The sequence below is a fragment of the Pimephales promelas genome, chromosome 12, assembly GCF_988280905.1.
Source record: "Pimephales promelas chromosome 12, fPimPro1.hap1.1, whole genome shotgun sequence".
NCBI classification, from domain to species: domain Eukaryota; kingdom Metazoa; phylum Chordata; class Actinopteri; order Cypriniformes; family Leuciscidae; genus Pimephales; species Pimephales promelas.
The window spans coordinates 16,419,723-16,436,174 of record NC_142780.1 but is presented as its reverse complement, the minus strand read 5'-3'; the positions used below and the strand labels follow the sequence as shown (position 1 = coordinate 16,436,174).

At 37.4% G+C, this 16,452-nt stretch overlaps 1 protein-coding gene across 1 annotated transcript in view; it reads right to left on the bottom strand.

Annotated features, from left to right (window-relative positions):
- Window positions 1-16,452, bottom strand: part of c4b (complement C4B (Chido/Rodgers blood group)) — a 28,018-nt gene that overhangs the window by 9,261 nt on the left and 2,305 nt on the right. Inside the window, exons 4-32 of the mRNA XM_039674593.2 lie at window positions 13,556-13,626; window positions 13,249-13,340; window positions 12,996-13,078; window positions 12,788-12,875; window positions 12,489-12,609; window positions 12,256-12,385; window positions 10,588-10,700; window positions 10,260-10,421; window positions 9,906-10,073; window positions 8,549-8,734; window positions 8,260-8,415; window positions 8,015-8,147; window positions 7,825-7,896; window positions 7,022-7,231; window positions 6,772-6,883; window positions 6,495-6,565; window positions 6,276-6,415; window positions 5,585-5,803; window positions 5,416-5,467; window positions 5,198-5,287; window positions 4,814-5,020; window positions 4,227-4,302; window positions 3,869-4,061; window positions 3,610-3,711; window positions 1,978-2,140; window positions 1,645-1,859; window positions 1,405-1,563; window positions 1,026-1,085; window positions 98-188 (exon numbers count right to left, since the gene is read on the bottom strand). Coding sequence (XP_039530527.2) covers window positions 98-188; window positions 1,026-1,085; window positions 1,405-1,563; window positions 1,645-1,859; window positions 1,978-2,140; window positions 3,610-3,711; window positions 3,869-4,061; window positions 4,227-4,302; window positions 4,814-5,020; window positions 5,198-5,287; window positions 5,416-5,467; window positions 5,585-5,803; window positions 6,276-6,415; window positions 6,495-6,565; window positions 6,772-6,883; window positions 7,022-7,231; window positions 7,825-7,896; window positions 8,015-8,147; window positions 8,260-8,415; window positions 8,549-8,734; window positions 9,906-10,073; window positions 10,260-10,421; window positions 10,588-10,700; window positions 12,256-12,385; window positions 12,489-12,609; window positions 12,788-12,875; window positions 12,996-13,078; window positions 13,249-13,340; window positions 13,556-13,626 — 3,735 coding nt within the window. The remainder of the gene's footprint in view (window positions 1-97; window positions 189-1,025; window positions 1,086-1,404; window positions 1,564-1,644; window positions 1,860-1,977; window positions 2,141-3,609; window positions 3,712-3,868; window positions 4,062-4,226; window positions 4,303-4,813; window positions 5,021-5,197; window positions 5,288-5,415; window positions 5,468-5,584; window positions 5,804-6,275; window positions 6,416-6,494; window positions 6,566-6,771; window positions 6,884-7,021; window positions 7,232-7,824; window positions 7,897-8,014; window positions 8,148-8,259; window positions 8,416-8,548; window positions 8,735-9,905; window positions 10,074-10,259; window positions 10,422-10,587; window positions 10,701-12,255; window positions 12,386-12,488; window positions 12,610-12,787; window positions 12,876-12,995; window positions 13,079-13,248; window positions 13,341-13,555; window positions 13,627-16,452) is intronic.

Here is a 16,452-nt window from a genome sequence, read left to right as displayed (position 1 = left end):
TCTCACTGTGTAATAACTACCTAATAATCTTCATAAATTAGATATTAGTATATCAGTTATATATAGTTAAATTAGGGCTGAATTTTGCCGAACTCACTTGTGTATTCCACTTTTCCCTCTACAGTCACAGTTATTGACAAATCAGCACAGTTGGATTCTTCCTTAAGAGCATAATAAGCCTTTGCCACCTAAAGTAGCAAAACAAAATATATATTTATTACCTCGTGTGGCAATTTATTTATTTGTAGGACGTAGGACGCCTGGCGAAGGACGCAATAGAGCCGGTCCCTCTAGCCGATATGAGGTAAGGGCACCACAGTCCCTACTTCATTGTACCCAAGAAAGGTGGTGGGATACGGCCAATCTTGAACCTGCGAGTTTTGATTCGTAGCCTCCACAAGCTACCAGACCGTCCACGAGACGTTTTTATGCCCTGAAGTGGAATCTGTTCGTCGAGTCATGTTCTTCTTGCTGGGAAGACCCCCAAAGATGTTCGATAGGGTCTGTGCTTTCCTTCTTGCAGCAGGGGTTGGAGCAAAGACTGTCTCCCGCACCCTCAAAGGTAGGGTAGGGATGGGTACCGAAACCTGGTATTAAACAAGCCCCGGTGCTAAATTATGAAAGACTGCAGTATCGATAAGCTCAGCCGTTTCTAGTTCTGCTGTCAGTTCTAGAGAAATTAAAGGGTTAGTTCACCCAAAAATGAAAATTCTGTCATTAATTACTCACCCTCATGTCGTTACAAATCCTAATCTTCAGAACAAAAATTAAGATATTTAAGCTAAGATCAGCCAGTCAATGTAATTCAGTACTCTGATGTGGGAGCACGACAATGCACAGCATTATCAATACAATATCACACAAATGCAAACAGACAAGTGATTTCCTGAAGACACCGGTCATGGAGATTCATTCCCATAGCATCAAAGCCATGACGCAGTATTCATTTCCATTCAAAAGGGAAATATATATATATACAGTATATATACAGTATACACACACTATGGGGATATTTTACTACTTACTTTCATTTTAACCTTTCCTTCTCCCGAAAGGCTTACATCTATTCCTCTTCCTACTAGTCTCTGCAAAGACAAAAATTATACCATTATTAAAAAAAAATAAATAAATAACAGAAAATTAAGACAACTGTAAGTCACAGTGAAACTATGTTTATAAGAACATGGCTCACTGTGACACCTGGAGTTATATGGGTGTGTCATGCTACAGTATTTTGATATATTATTATGAAATGGGGGTTTTTATATGAAAGATTTTACAATAATTTCTGTATTTAATATAGTAGTAGTAACCAATAGTAGCTGTCTCAATAAGATTCACAAACTTTTAAGCAGCAACAGCTGATCTTTCTATATTAGTCAGCTACGGGTTCAGACTGTTTACCTTTAATTCTGTTTCCACTTTATTTTCATTCTTTTCCAAAAGCAGCTTTTCCATCTCAGACCTTCCTGAAACGGTGAACTGTGCATTGACTGTAGTGATGGGGGTTTCTGGTATCTTCAATGCATACTCTGAGAGGGCTTCCAAAGCCATGATAGTGTCCTAAAGTGTATTTGAATGGTATAAAATAGTTTTCTCATTTTATAACATACATACAGTTTCCTCCAGTATATTTAGGCTCACCTGTGTTGATTTGAAACCTCCTTCATAGTTCTCTTGTGAAGACAAATAGCATGTAGCAGCATGTGCTGTTATAAAGTCATTCTGTTCTAGTGCAGTCATGAGAGCGTATGCGGTGGTCTCTACTGTTAACGCCATTCCAGGGGGCACACGGGAAATTTTAGCCTCATTTACTAGTCGCAGATCGTCATAATCTTGCCACACAAGACACTCTCCCACTTGCCGGTTCAGATGAGCATGTGAGAGGAAAGAATTTGCATAAATACATGAATGACTAAAATGATTTATTAAAGTCATGATCACTTCCATAAAGAAGGCAAACACTTGGTATGATACCTGGTTTTGCAAGACTTCTGAGTTTTCTCCATGCTGACATTGCTTGAGTTCGGTCAGCTAGGCAGGTAGACAAACAGTACGCCGTAATGGATAGCGCATAAGGTCTTTTAAGATCATCAACCCGTTTAAGTAGGAAGTCGGTGGCACGAGAGATGCTGCTCTCCTAGTGAGCATTAAAAGATAGTATTTGGTTTACTTCATTTATTAAAACATTGTATTATTTCATTATTGTCTCGAACAGGCTTCAAGCTAATAGGAAATACAGTGAGTAACTCTAACATTTCTGCAAAACTGCAAAAAAACATACCTACACACATTTCACAGCAGTTTCCAGCTGAAATGAACACTAGAGGCAGTAAAACACCAACAACTGTTGCTACTTTTTACACCAATTATGATTACAGGGACAAATTATTAGTAATAAAGATACATTTTTAAGTGGTTTCTTGCATAATAGATAGCTACATAGTTCATGATTTGTAAAGCAATGCGTTTTGACGAGACCGTTCTCATCCTTTGGCGTCACATAGGTGACGTCATATGACATTTCATCGAAATACTACACACATGGCACCCTTTAGCGTCAATATCACACACAGAACCCAAGGCGTCATATAGGTGACTGGCATCCTTTAGCGTCAATATGAGACGCAGACCCTACCCCAGACCTAAACCTACCCATAACTGTGCGTGTTATATTGATGCTAAAGGGTGCTTTTATTTACCCAAACCTTTTTTGCTCCACACAATGGACATTTCATTTTTAAACTGCCAATATACACTCACCTAAAGGATTATTAGGAACACCATACTAATACTGTGTTTGACCCCCTTTCTCCTTCAGAACTGTCTTGAATTCTACGTGGCATTCAACTGTCTTGAATAATCTTGTGGGAGATTTGTGGGATGCACATCCAGGGCACGAAGCTCCCGTTCTTAAATCACCTTTCGCTCTTAAATCACCTTTCTTTCCCATTCTGACATTCAGTTTGGAGTTCAGGAGGCCCCACCCCTAAATGTATTGAAGCAACTGCCATGTGATTGGTTGATTAGATAACTGCATTAATGAGAAATTGAACAGGTGTTCCTAATAATCCTTTAGGTGAGTGGGTAACACTTTACTTGAAGGGGTGTTCATAAGACTGACATGACACCTTCATAACTACACCTAACCAACTTTTTTTTCTGTGAAACACTTTAATAAAAAAAAATGTCTGTGCTATATTTCCTTCATAAAGAGCCACCTGCTTTGATATTTAATTATATAATGCAAATATATTATCACATTTTTTTTTTTTTTTTGCAGATCTTCAAAGGGACATTGAAAAAAGATTTGTATGCTTTAGCATTCCCCTTGCACTTTCCGTTCTCTTGTAAACAATTTTTGTTCTTCATTGTGTTAACTGTGTGTTCGCTTGTGAAAGTTTTGCATTTTGCACGTGAACGCAAAACTGGTGATGAAATAATGCTTTTGTGAGCAGGGGAGCACAAATGCTTTATGAGCGATTAGCGCAAAAACATTAAAACATATTTTTCCATCACCATTATCCTCTAAGCGGTGCCGCAGATTGTGGCTTATGTGTCCAAACACTTCTTGAGGCCATTGTAAATGATACAATAAATAGTTCTTACCACATTGGTTCTTTCTTTGTCCAAGAAAGGGAGGGAATGCTTGAGGGCTATTGTGATGAAAGCTGTTAAAGAGGCATCTTGTTCAACTCCTCCGATACCTCCCTACACAGAAACATTGAATATCAGCACATTCAATGCACTACCACAGGAAGGCAATTCCTGTTTATACTATTTTGCAATGTTTGACATGTTGTTTGACAGGGTCAAGCTTTTTGCAAAACCCCATGGTTTACTGGCAAATGATGGAAGACGTTCAGACCTGCATTTCCCTGTGAATGACTGGATTAGCATCAGTGAAGGACCCATCTGAGCTTTGTGTTCCAATCAGATATGTGACTGCTTGGCGAATGTCTTCCTGTGAAATCAATCGTTCTGTTTTTCCTTGCTGTTCAAGAGTTTCGATCTGTCGATCAGCCACTATAGACAACACTTTCACCACCAATGCAGTCAACCTACGAGAAGTGAGAAGCCATTTGATACTTTTTTGGGGATTCAAAATCTAAAAATTAAGCTATATTTTATTGGGTACAATAAATATGGGATGTGGCAAGTGCCGCTGATTTGCATAAAACATTTGTATGACTTTGCTTATTTTTGATAAATAAATGCAAACTCACCATGTACTTGTCGGATGGTCTAGCCAAGCTCCATAGGATCCATCACGCTTTTTGAATGTTAAAATTCGGTCATAAGCTGCCAGAATAAAATGTGACACCACAAACTTTTAGTCAGAGCAGGGTACAGCCTAATACAGTCAGAAAAAATTCTGTCATTATTTTTTCTGATTCCATTAAATATCTTATGTGGCATAACAACTTAATCTCACAGGAAAACCTAACTATGTTACAAAGTTGGCATGTATGGTACGAAGTTACAAAAGTGCCGACTTTGTATGAATTAGCAGGAACGTGCACAGAGCCTCATCGGCTGAATGGCCCTCTTGACTGAACCTCCCAACCCTGCGTCCCAACCCAACCTCACTTTGAATTAGTACGATGAGAATTGTACAAAAATGTACGATCTTTCTGAAAAAAGTATGTGTGGAAGTCCATCATATTCCCACCCCTACATTCCACTCACTGGAGCGTAAGCAGATCATATGAAATTTTATGAATGAGATTGCATGAATTCATATGAAAAAAATCCTCTAAAAATGTCAAATAGTTACAAATTGTCTTAAGATTGTGTTGGGCATACAGTAAACCTTGTTCAATGAAATCTAATGCTTTGTCTCTGGAGCCTGCTTCCAGTTCCAGCCAGTTTTGACTTTTGTCCAGGTAGCGGATTGACAAAGCAGTTGGAGACATAAAGATCATAGTCTGCTCTCCACAGCCTTTCGGTGCCCGGATCAGGTTTTCCACTTTGGATGGTGAGAGTAGAGGAACAGCAGTGGACTGGACAAATACTACCTCTGCATCAAAAATAAATAAAAAAATAAATAAATAAAATAAAAGAAATACAAAATAAATAAAAATAGAAATTATATATATATATATATATAACTAGGTTTGACTTGACCAATCAATAATAAAATAAATAAAAAAAAGCAATGTCAGAAATTCACAACAGCTTAATTTTTGCTTCAGACCTTCTAGTTTGACAAACAGGTTGACATCTGTTTCAGGAACGGTGCTGTTTGGGAAAGATCCATCAATAAACAAGCGTTGGTCACTTCTACCTGATGAGCAGAGTTCAGGTTTTTATACACGTAGAGATTACCATGTCTCAAACTTTGTCAAAAAACACAGCCACCATATGTGTATATCTGGGTGAACTGGGGAATCAAACAATAGCTAATAATCTCACCATTCAGATTAATAAAATAAGTCTTTTCTTCTCTCATTTCCACTCCCTCATTCTGTGACACGAAGAGAAAGACAAAAAATAGATTTGTCTAATTGCTCAAAGAAAGAAAGAAAGAAAGAAAAAAGATATGGGTTAAATTGGGTTATTTTAGTATATCCCTTCCCCTTACCTTGACCAAGAGCATTTTTTGAATGGCATCCACACTTATTTTTTCTTCTTCATCTTCATAAAGTGCAATAGTGATAGGGATTTCACCTGTTACCATGGGAACGGCAGGAAAAGTCACAGTTTGAGAGGACTGTTGCTCCAGACTGATTCTGACAGTGGAAGAGGAAGATGCTGACCCGGGTGAACAAAGACCGTCCACTTTCTTCATTTGCACGACAAGCTGACCAAAAAAGTGAAAAACAATATATATTAATCTCAGAAATAATTTATCTTCTTATGTTTTTTTTTTACAATGTAACAAATGTAACAAACACTGTAGTGATTATTTAAATTTAGTTTTATTTCATAAATGATAATAATACTTCTACTACTAATAATAATAGGACTGCACCAACCTGACTTACAACATGAAAAGATAATGAAAAAGAAATTAATATTTTTTAAAGGATAAAACATTACAGTTTCATTAAATAATACATTTATAATTAGTAAATTAATTACTGACTTTATATATTACTTTTTAATTAAATATCTATACATTTTTTATAATAAATAAATAAATAAATAAACATTTTATTCACTATAAAATGTATCAACTGTAAATGTATGTACCAGTCATTATTGCCAAAGTGGTATGATAATGCAGTGAATAGTGCCACTCAGCGTTCTAAAAAAACTTTATTTAAACAAACCTCTCTTTTCAGCTTTCCATAATTAAAGATCACCACAACTATAGACAGTTGCTCAAAGCGTTTGACTGAATAGGGAAGCCTCAAGGACATAAACACTGGCTTAAATACAAGGAGGTCAAGAGGCTCTGTCACACAAAAACCTGTAAGCAATAGAAATAAAAGGTTTATTTCAGTGGTGGATTGACATTAAATTTGATGGCAGGGAAAGTGGAATATTACCATGGGATGCAGATAAGCTGAGAGCCTGGATCTCCCATGTTGTGATAGAGTGGGGTAAATAGATTGTGTGTCTGGAAGAAAGAACTAGTGCAATTACATCATACCAGACATTTGTAAAACTGTTTCAAAGAAAATTCAATGGAAACATTTTATATTGTATTACATGTATGATTATTGTTAAATGTGTGAACACATTTTTCCTTAGACTCTTGTGTCATACAGTATGTATTTAAATGTAACATTTTTATAGGCCTGCATAGACCAAGAACCTACTCACTTTACTTTTCCTTTCACATCAATCTGCTTAAACTCAAAGCTTGGAGGGAAATATCTGCGAGTTGATTGTATATCAAAATCAAAGAATTCCTCATCTTCATTAGAATCAGCAGCTGTGATAATTGAATGAAATATACAGTAATTTGTGTAAGAAACAGAATCAAGCAAACAAAACAGAAAGATGTCTTATAGTTGCACAGATTTTGGCACACTTGAATTTACAAAAGCCTTATGGCACTTCTATGACTCACTTCTGCCATGCCCTTTCTTCAGGTCCTCTCTCCTCTTTTTGTCTCTTAGCTTGGTTGCAAACTCACAGCACTCTCGGAAGACTTCCACACAGTCTTTACTTTCTGTTTTGCTCACTCTTTTCGCTCTGTCCTCACAAGAGAACTTCATAGGAATCAGGGTGAAACCATGGCGACAGCATTTCTGCAATTCTGCTTTCTTAAATTTGGCCTCTACAGGACAAACGTAATGAGCAGGAGAAATTAACAGTGATTACAAATCTTCATAATAAGCATAGGTCATGTATGCCACTGTGTATAGCAACAATACAAAAAAAAATAAAAAAATAAAAAAAGAGAATATAAATTGTATATAGGTGCACTCAGTCACTTTTCATTAAACTTTTAATTTGCCCATAATGGTACTTGGACGAAAATTAGACTCACATCGTTAAAAATAATTCAAACGAAAACAATATATAAAAATTGTTTTTGGTTATTGAAAAACATCTCAAATAAAAGCTAATTTAATAACCTAAATTAAATTTAGAAATGTTGGCAACTAATGAAATAAAGAAGTTTAAGTTGACACACAATAGAAATTAAGTTGAAAATAAACAATAAAAACTGATGAAATAAAAAAGATAAATAACAATATATATTTTTAAAAAGCACATACCATCAACAATAAAATGAAAACTTAAAATATAAAAATGAAAGCTAATTCAAAATATTAATTTATACTATAATATAGTATATAAATAAAACTATAACTGACTCTGTAGCTTTAAGAATTGATACAAAAGGTTCAGGTAACAATACTACACCTTTTTTAGCCATTTCTGTTTGAATATCTGTAGAGCGTTTGTTGCGCCTAAAACCAGACTCGCAGCTGAAACCTAGAAGTACAATGATAATTTGCATATTGTAACAACTATTCCATGTAAACAGAAAATGTCCATTATTTTTCCATTTCTCAAGCATTGAAGTAGAGAAGAGTTTGGCATCATTTAGCACCTTTTCTCATCATTGAACGGATTGTAGTCGAGTGCGAGATGAAAGCCAGACCAGCATCATTAAAAACAGCAGCTGTGTTTTCTCCACCGCCATACGAACACCCCAGATCATAAGACTGCATTGAGGTAAACACCTTCACACAATATGAGAAACAATAAAATAACAAATTTGGGTTTCTTTTATATGTAGGCCTATATCTGATTGTTCAGAAACCAAAGGGTGCTAGTTACAGTAGTACGACACACCTGTTTTGGAGTGAGTTTGTTTGGAGAACCCAGGGCATAAATGGCTTTGTCCACAACTAGCAAGGCCACTTTTGCATTTTGTGTTCCCACATCAATGTCAAGCTCAGCTGAATCGTCTGGTTGATAATTATGGTTGCCATTCAGTTTTATCTCAAGCTAAACATGAGATTGGAAAGCAGAACTGTAAACATTTGCCAATACTTTACTGCACTGTATAATTCTGACATAAGATAACTAAAACATTGTAAGCTGTTAAAAATATATTAAAAGCATTTTAGTCTCTGCTCACCTTTCCCTCACACCTGTTCTCTACATCTACCCACACCGAGTCTGCAATGATGTCACCATCTGTGTCATAGTAAAAGGAGATCACTCTGAAGGACGGGATCATCTCTGGACTGATACCGATGGATATTTTTACTGTAGAGCCTGATGCAACAGAGCTCGCTGTTCTCAGCATGCCTCTGCTGACAATCTGAAGAGATGCACATATTTCTCAAGTTCTCTGGTATATAAACACATTCACTTTAAAAAATATGACTTTTTAAAGGTGCCATATGTAATAATTGAGGTAAAAATATCTAAAAAATGAGCTACACACATCAAAAGAATGAGAAGAAATAAGTGCAATAATGTAATTAAAAAACTGACAAGTTATAGTGCTGCCGAGATATAAACCTAAATTAGCATGCTAAATTACTAGCCCCGGCCCGGCAGGTGTCGTAATACCAGTTTCGGCCATGGGAGGCGGTATGCAGGCGGGCAACGTTACCACCAGCCAAACTGCAGTACACGAGTGAGTCGCGCTCGCGCAGGCTTGTGTGTACTTGAACCTGATGTCAGTCGTGTGGAAATACAGCCCATTACTACATTTCAGTTCAGGGAAGAGTTCAAAAAATGATTGGTCGACATTATGCATGAGGAATACATTTTGGTAAGTTGTAGCATACTGTATCTTTCAACAGAGTTCGTGTTCTTTTTCCATTAGCTAGTAGAGACGATCGGTTCATGTGCGCTATAGGGATCTGTCGTGTAACATATACAAGCGCCAAAACGGTGTTTATTGTTTGAATTGCGTAATAAAATTTACAGAATCTGAGAGCTTACCTAACCTGCTTGCTAAGTGTTAATTGCGTGTGTCTCACGGTGAATTCGTGAGAGTTGGCAGCTCTGAATGGCGCTAGCTTGATCAACATCAGCCAATGCTGTCTGTCAAATTAATTCAAACAAACAATAAAAGTGTAATATGAACAAAACGAACACCATAAACTTCAAATAATTGCCCGCAGGCTTTTATTTTCCCATATCTTCGAAATGCACCAGCTTGTTTTTGAGACAGGCGTCTATGAGGCGGTCTTCATCATTTAGTGTTGAGATGTTGTTCATTGAGTCTCTGATCTCTAAAAATCTCCAAATGCTCCACGTGAAACTGCGGTCTTCCAACCTTTTACGATCATGTCAAATGATTTGAATAATATGCGGAGAAAGAGAGCAAAACAGCGCTCGCTTGTGTTGTTTGAAGACGTGAGAGTGCGCGCGGCCGCGGCACAACACATTTTCTGGAGGTATACTGCCCCCATCTGTTATGGAATATGCAATATTTTTAGATTTTTAGTTCCAGATGGCACCTTTAATACATTGCTTACCATATAATATATTTGCCCATCCACTGGATTTCCACTGACATAAAATGTAACATCTAGAGACTCCCCTGATGACATGACTTTATTAGTCACACTCAGATACAGGAAGCTGTTTTTTGTGGATTTCACTGGGCGCAATTCTCTTGTTAACTTGACACCATCCACTGTTGCCTGTTGAAATAAAAGGTCCAAAATGTACAGTATAGTGTTGTATTAAATACTTTTTTTTAAAGGAGGCTTGTTTCATAATCAAATTTAATACAAAACAATAAATGCGTAATAGTAAATAAATGTACTGCTTTTGCCAGCAGTGTGAAACAGGCCTTAGAGGTATTAAAAGAGCTTTATTCGTTTTACCTGCATTAAAATGGAAGATGGTGTTCCTTCCAAGTTGAAAGAGTGAAATGCGATTCCCTCTTCATTAGTTGTAACTTTTATTGACTGTTCTTTGGTGCTTGATACATCTAAGTTCACTTGAACGCCTTCGGCCGGGGAACCATTTGGGTGATGGACTGTGACCTAGTGAAAAACAGGGACCTAGTACTGTAAACTAACACAAAATCATCTGCAAAATGTTGCTATTAAAGAGTGAAAGCTACAGTTATGAATTACTGCAAGCATTATCCTCAATGACTGACAGGATCATTGCAATACATTGTATTATAAATAGAAGTGTTTTCTTTACCACAGCTTGAAGGGGATATTTAGGAGTGTAGAACAATCTTGTCCGAGACAGATCCACATTGAATGGACTCAAAACGATGGGAATGAAAGCTGTTGATTCCTGTACCTCACCACCTTATGAGAGGTACATGGTCGTTTTAAGTTAAGTGAGTTAACATCAACTAAGAAATGTTGAAAATTTTAACTATTTCCAGAACTTTGGCATCTTAATCAATAATCAATCTGTTCAGTTAAACTTGCATTGTTGGGGCCAGATTTACTAAACAGGGCAAATTAGCGTAGGACTACAATCCAATAAAAGCATGTCTGGTGGGGACTGGTGAACGTGATTTCACAAAGAAGCACATGTTCCTGGATCAACATCTTTGTTGATCCTGGATCAACTTTCCAATCAACCAATCAGATCTGAGGGACAAGTTTACAGTTTATGTCAAGTTTAGGCTTAGAACCAGGGTGAAGGACTTAAACATCAGTGTTATTCAAGTTATGGGTAGGGTTAGGTTTAAGGGTAGGGTTTGGGTAAGGACTACATTTTGGGACAGGAATGTTGATCCAGGATCAACAAAATATGTTGATCCAGGACCATGTCTCATGGGGCAAAATCATGGGGACCGGTAGGGACTACAGTGAGCTTCTTCCCGGGTTGGTGATGTCACAAACCCTAAAATGTACATAAACCCTGCCACCAGTAAACATGCAACAAAGAAGGTGAGGCCATGTTAGACTGCTTTAGAGAAGAGGTAGAGTTGTTGTTGCTGTTTTTTACACCCTGGAAAAAGTTTGACCTAAGGCTGACGAATTTAGAGAGGTAAAAAATCATTTTTAACACTGTTCCTGAACATTGCAACTTCAACGTTTTTCTGTGAACTGGACGTTTTACATATAGAACAGCTTCCAGAAGTGTATACAGTGCAGGCTATATGCATAAAAGACGTAGCCATTCCCATTTTGTCGGGACAATCTGTTGTTTATGGATCACAGCTTGTAAGTATATCTTATTATTTGTAGTTGTGTTTTCTATTAACAGTTCCAATTTATGTAGTTGCTATGATAGATGTAAATAAAGGGAAATGCTTTGCTTTCGCTAGCCTAACATTACATTATTGATGTAGTGTTCACTTAAAGGGTTAGTTCTGTATTTCCAACCCGATCTCACGACCAAGTCGTACGAATTCGACGAATGATTAAAAAGTGGCTAATTCGTAACAATTCATACGACCTCACTCGTACGAATTAATACGATTTTACAAAATCGTACATATTTTACGAATTGGCCAATTCGTATGAATTCGTACGAATGACCTACCCCTATACCCCGCCCCTAAACCTAACCATCCCGTGGGTTTAGACAAATCGTACGAATTAGTACGAGTGAGGTCGTACGAATTAGACACTTTTTAATCATGCGTCGAATTCGTACGAATTGGTCGTGAGATAGTTTTGGTATTTTACACTTAAAGCCCTGTTTTAAGATTGTTTCTGATGAAATAGAACGGTTAAGATTGAAATTTGGACAAATGCTGCTGTCCCGAGATTTTTAGGTTTCTGTGTTATCACCAACCCAAATTTGCTAGCCCACAACGTGAGTAAATCTGGCCCATAGTCTTTAAAGTTTATTGAACTTATTCTAAAAAAAAAAAACATCATGTCTTGTTCTATGGTTGATTACTTAAAATATCTGTAACTGTGACAGCAATGTAGAATTGGGTCTTAGTCGCTGCCAAATCATCTAATGTTGAATTCAGCTTTTGGTTGATATCTGAAATTTTAACAGTAATCCCAGCACGGCCTCTCTTCACCTAAAAAAAGGGAATACATCATGAAAGAATTATCAAAAAGTGATCTGTGAGTATGCAGGTAGTACTCATCTTTGAACTTCAATAGATGATGGTTTTTACTCACAGATCCAGTTTTCTCCAGTCCCTTGATGAATTCAATTTCTCCAGGATTATTCTCCGACTCATCCATTTTTATCCCAAACCGACAGTGGTAACCGCCGTCGATTTCCTTACCATATGTGTATCTTTAAAAGGATTAAAAAATTGCATTATTCTGCTTTCTCAAATCTTTTAATTTAAGCTCATATTGATATTCACCTCAAAATACAGGTTTGTAATGCCACAAGGATGAGTAAATAATGACTGAATTCTTAGCTAAACTATCCCTTTAAGAGTATTAATTTGATCTGAATGTGAACTTACGAGGCTTGAATGGTGAATGTGAATGTCTCTGCCTTCACTAGCAGAAAGGCTTTCTCTGACTGAACAGAAACCCCAAAGCTGGGAAGAACTGACAAAAATGCATTGTATTTGAATTAGATGCAATGCAATATCTGTAAATGAAAGATTGTAGATATGTATAAAAATAGGAAAATATGTGAATGCCCATATTTAGTTTCAATTCACTTACCAAACTTCTGGACCTTGAATTCACGAATGGCAGGGTTCTTCTCATCACCTTTGTAATGTGCTGTAATCTTCCATACACCAGGTCTGGAGAAATTCAATTAAAACGGTGTATACAGTATGATATACAGCAGCTTCAGAATGGTATAATCTTAAAAAGACTGAACGGCATACTAATATTTATCTTCATAAGCATCACAAATTTGATACTACATGGTATTTTACTATGATAGAAAATGAAATGAGATGGACTGTACTTTGAAACATCAGGGATGTGGTAGGAATTTAACAAAATGCCACCACCTAAAACGTTGTACATCGATTTCTTGATCTTGTTCCCATCAGCGTTCTGAGGATATAAAGGTCAGTTAGGCAGGGCAAGCCAGTTTCTTGATTTGCTCAATAAACGATGGTGAAAATGTATGCTGCAGAAAGAATCCTATTATACAATATTATATAAATAAAAGAAATAAAAACTCTGAGAATGTGTTAGTGCTCATTATGATCTACAGATAAGCATATTGTATTAAAGGTACAAAATAAAAATAGAACTTTCTTACTTACATATATAGAGACATAAACTATTTCTGATTTTGGTCGCATAGAGTGGTCCAGAGTGAAGATCCTGAACCAAACTGAGAACACAGACAATCAGGTTAAATACACAGTAGCAATACATACATGGATTTTTGACTTGTGACATGCTATTTTTTTTCACCCTACAGAGCCATTTAAAATGAACTAAATGCCAGTAGAGGCAGTTAAATGGACTAAGATGCATATTAATTGAAAAAAGAAAATACTGTAATCTTTTAAATTTGATAAAAAAAAAAGTATCAGGTTACGTATGTTGGTTACCTGAGAAGGAGACACTGCATCATGTTGTTGATGCTATGGGAACGCTTACGTGTCAGCTGGTGTCTGAAGCAAAGCCAATCTGATTGACCAAACGAATGAACGTAATGTAGCACAGTCCATAAATAGATGCCAGAAATGTGCATCAACAGATTCTGTCTGAAGAAGACACATAGGCGTAACAGGGGTGTGACAATGTGACACTGTGACTCGTTCCCTTCTGGGGGAACCAGGTTACATAATACGTAACTTGAGACATTCTCCTTCAAAGTGGAACTTAAACATTGTGTCATGGCTTTGCTATGGGAACTTCAATACCAATGTCACCATGCCAAAAGTGACACAGCTTGTCCACAAGGCTGTGTATACAACGCATTCTCATCCTTTAACGTCATATAGAACGCTATATGACAAAACGGCGCTATACTACGCACATGGCACCCGTTATCGTTAATATAACACGCGCTGTGAGGGCTAAGTTTAGGTGTGGGGTAGGGTGTGCGTGTCATATTCACGCTAAAGGATTTATAACGTCTTGGCTTCGCGTGTTATATTAACGATAAAGGGTGCCATGTGCGTAGTATAGCGCCGTTTTTGCATATAGCGTTCTATATGACGTTAAAGGATGAGAACGGGCTGGTGTATAAGGACAGATGATTGATTAGAGTAGAGTTAAGGTGTTTACATGAAGGTTTTTTAGCCGTCAATCCGATTATAAGGGTCCATGTAAACGCAGCTAGTGACAGCCACTGGCGATTCTGGCCAGGCCCACCCCTGAAAGGTCATTGGCCACCCCGTGGCCACCCCAGATCTGATAGGTAGTTGGTCAAGTTCGTCAACACAAGAAACAATACAAACGCTGTCAATCAATGGTGACAGCTGATCAACCGATTTAGGTCCAGTTTTACATTTTTAAATAACACAGTAATAGTCATACTGAGGCTGTGAGAGCTGATTTCTTCTCAGCTGACGATTGGCCATGCAGGTCAGGTTACTAATGAGATACGCGCACTGGCTGTTGCTGCTCCTTGAAACAGGTTATTGAAACAGGTAAACAAGATATATTACATTAGCACACACCTGGAATTTGAAAGTATATTTAGTCTTAAATCATTTTAAGCCATCTTCCGGCCCCATTGGAACTGGTTGGGAACCACTGTCATCAAGGTTGAAACAGGTGGACGGTCACAGTTACAACAGCAACAAATACAACGATAAAAATGCGGGAATCTGTAGATTGAGAGGTGTGGTAATTTAATGTTTAGTTATATCGTAGTTCCCTGTGAATGTGGAAAACTGAAAAAGTCGAACTACACTGTACTAGCTAGATTAGCATCCTGAAAGAGTGCAGACGGTTAAAGAGGACGCGCCTAGCTCTTAAAGGGGCCACACCTTACTTCCACTCATTACACCGCCATGAAATATAAAACGCTATTTTCTGGACTGAAGACTGATGGTGTTTTTTGCTGATGTGTGTGTGTTTAATATAGCTAATGTTATATTTTTCGCCAACCAGTGTGTGAAATATAGCTAGTGTGACAGTCTAATTGATTGAATCCGCGCCCCCCGTCAGTTCCTATGTGAGATCTTTCTTAGGTCCTCGAGGCCTTGAAAGATTTCTCCTTTGAACCACTAGAATCCGTGGATTTAATATACCTATCACTCAAACCCGTTTTTCTTGTCATCAGTCAAACGTGTGGGCGACCTTCACACGCTGTCTGTCAGCACTGCGTGTCTTGAGTTCGGGCCAAATGACTCCAAATTCATTCTCAAACCTAGACACGGTTATGTTCCTAAAGTGATTGGTGAGTGAATGCTTACACAGACCGGCGCCGTTGGTCTACTGTTCCCTTTAACTTAGGACTCCACGGGTTCCCTGGGGCTCATGTAGTGCTTGGCGCTAGGGTAACCACCTGCTAATAAGCCCAAGGGGGGACAAGGGGTATGTTTCTGAGGGACAATGTGGGACACTGCTTGGCGATAGTGATAGTGGTTTACCCATATCTAGAATTGTTACTATTGCCTTACTGTTTGTGCATGAATAATTGTTCAAAAAAAAAAAAAGCCTTAGCACATACATTAATAATGCCCTATTCCCTAAACATGTGTAATTGCTGATATATGCTCATGAATAGGCCAACCAATGTGTATTTTTTTCTAAATAAAATGAATATTTTGAACATTCAATGAATTGACAGATGCACTTCCACTTACGATTTACTTTAGCTATTTAATTTTATTTATTTTTCATTACAATTAATTCACTTTAAATAAATAAAAATATAAAATTAATTAACAGGAATTATAGTTGCTCAACACCACAGGAACAGTTTTAAAAAAAGTCGAAAAAAAGTCTAAACTCACAACTCCAGAGGTTCACGGAACGACAAGGTGCTGTCATGACAACAATGAAAAAGTTGACAACAACCTAGTCAGCAGCTCACGTGGGAGTGGCAACCAGGGAAGTTCTCACTTTCTGAACTAGTTCAAAGTTCAGTTCACACATTTTAAAATGAACTAGTTCAGTTCAAAGTTTGCACAGAAATGTAAGATTTTCCCCATCTTCACCGACCTCGTTATAAAATCCGTTTAAATTATCACATGAC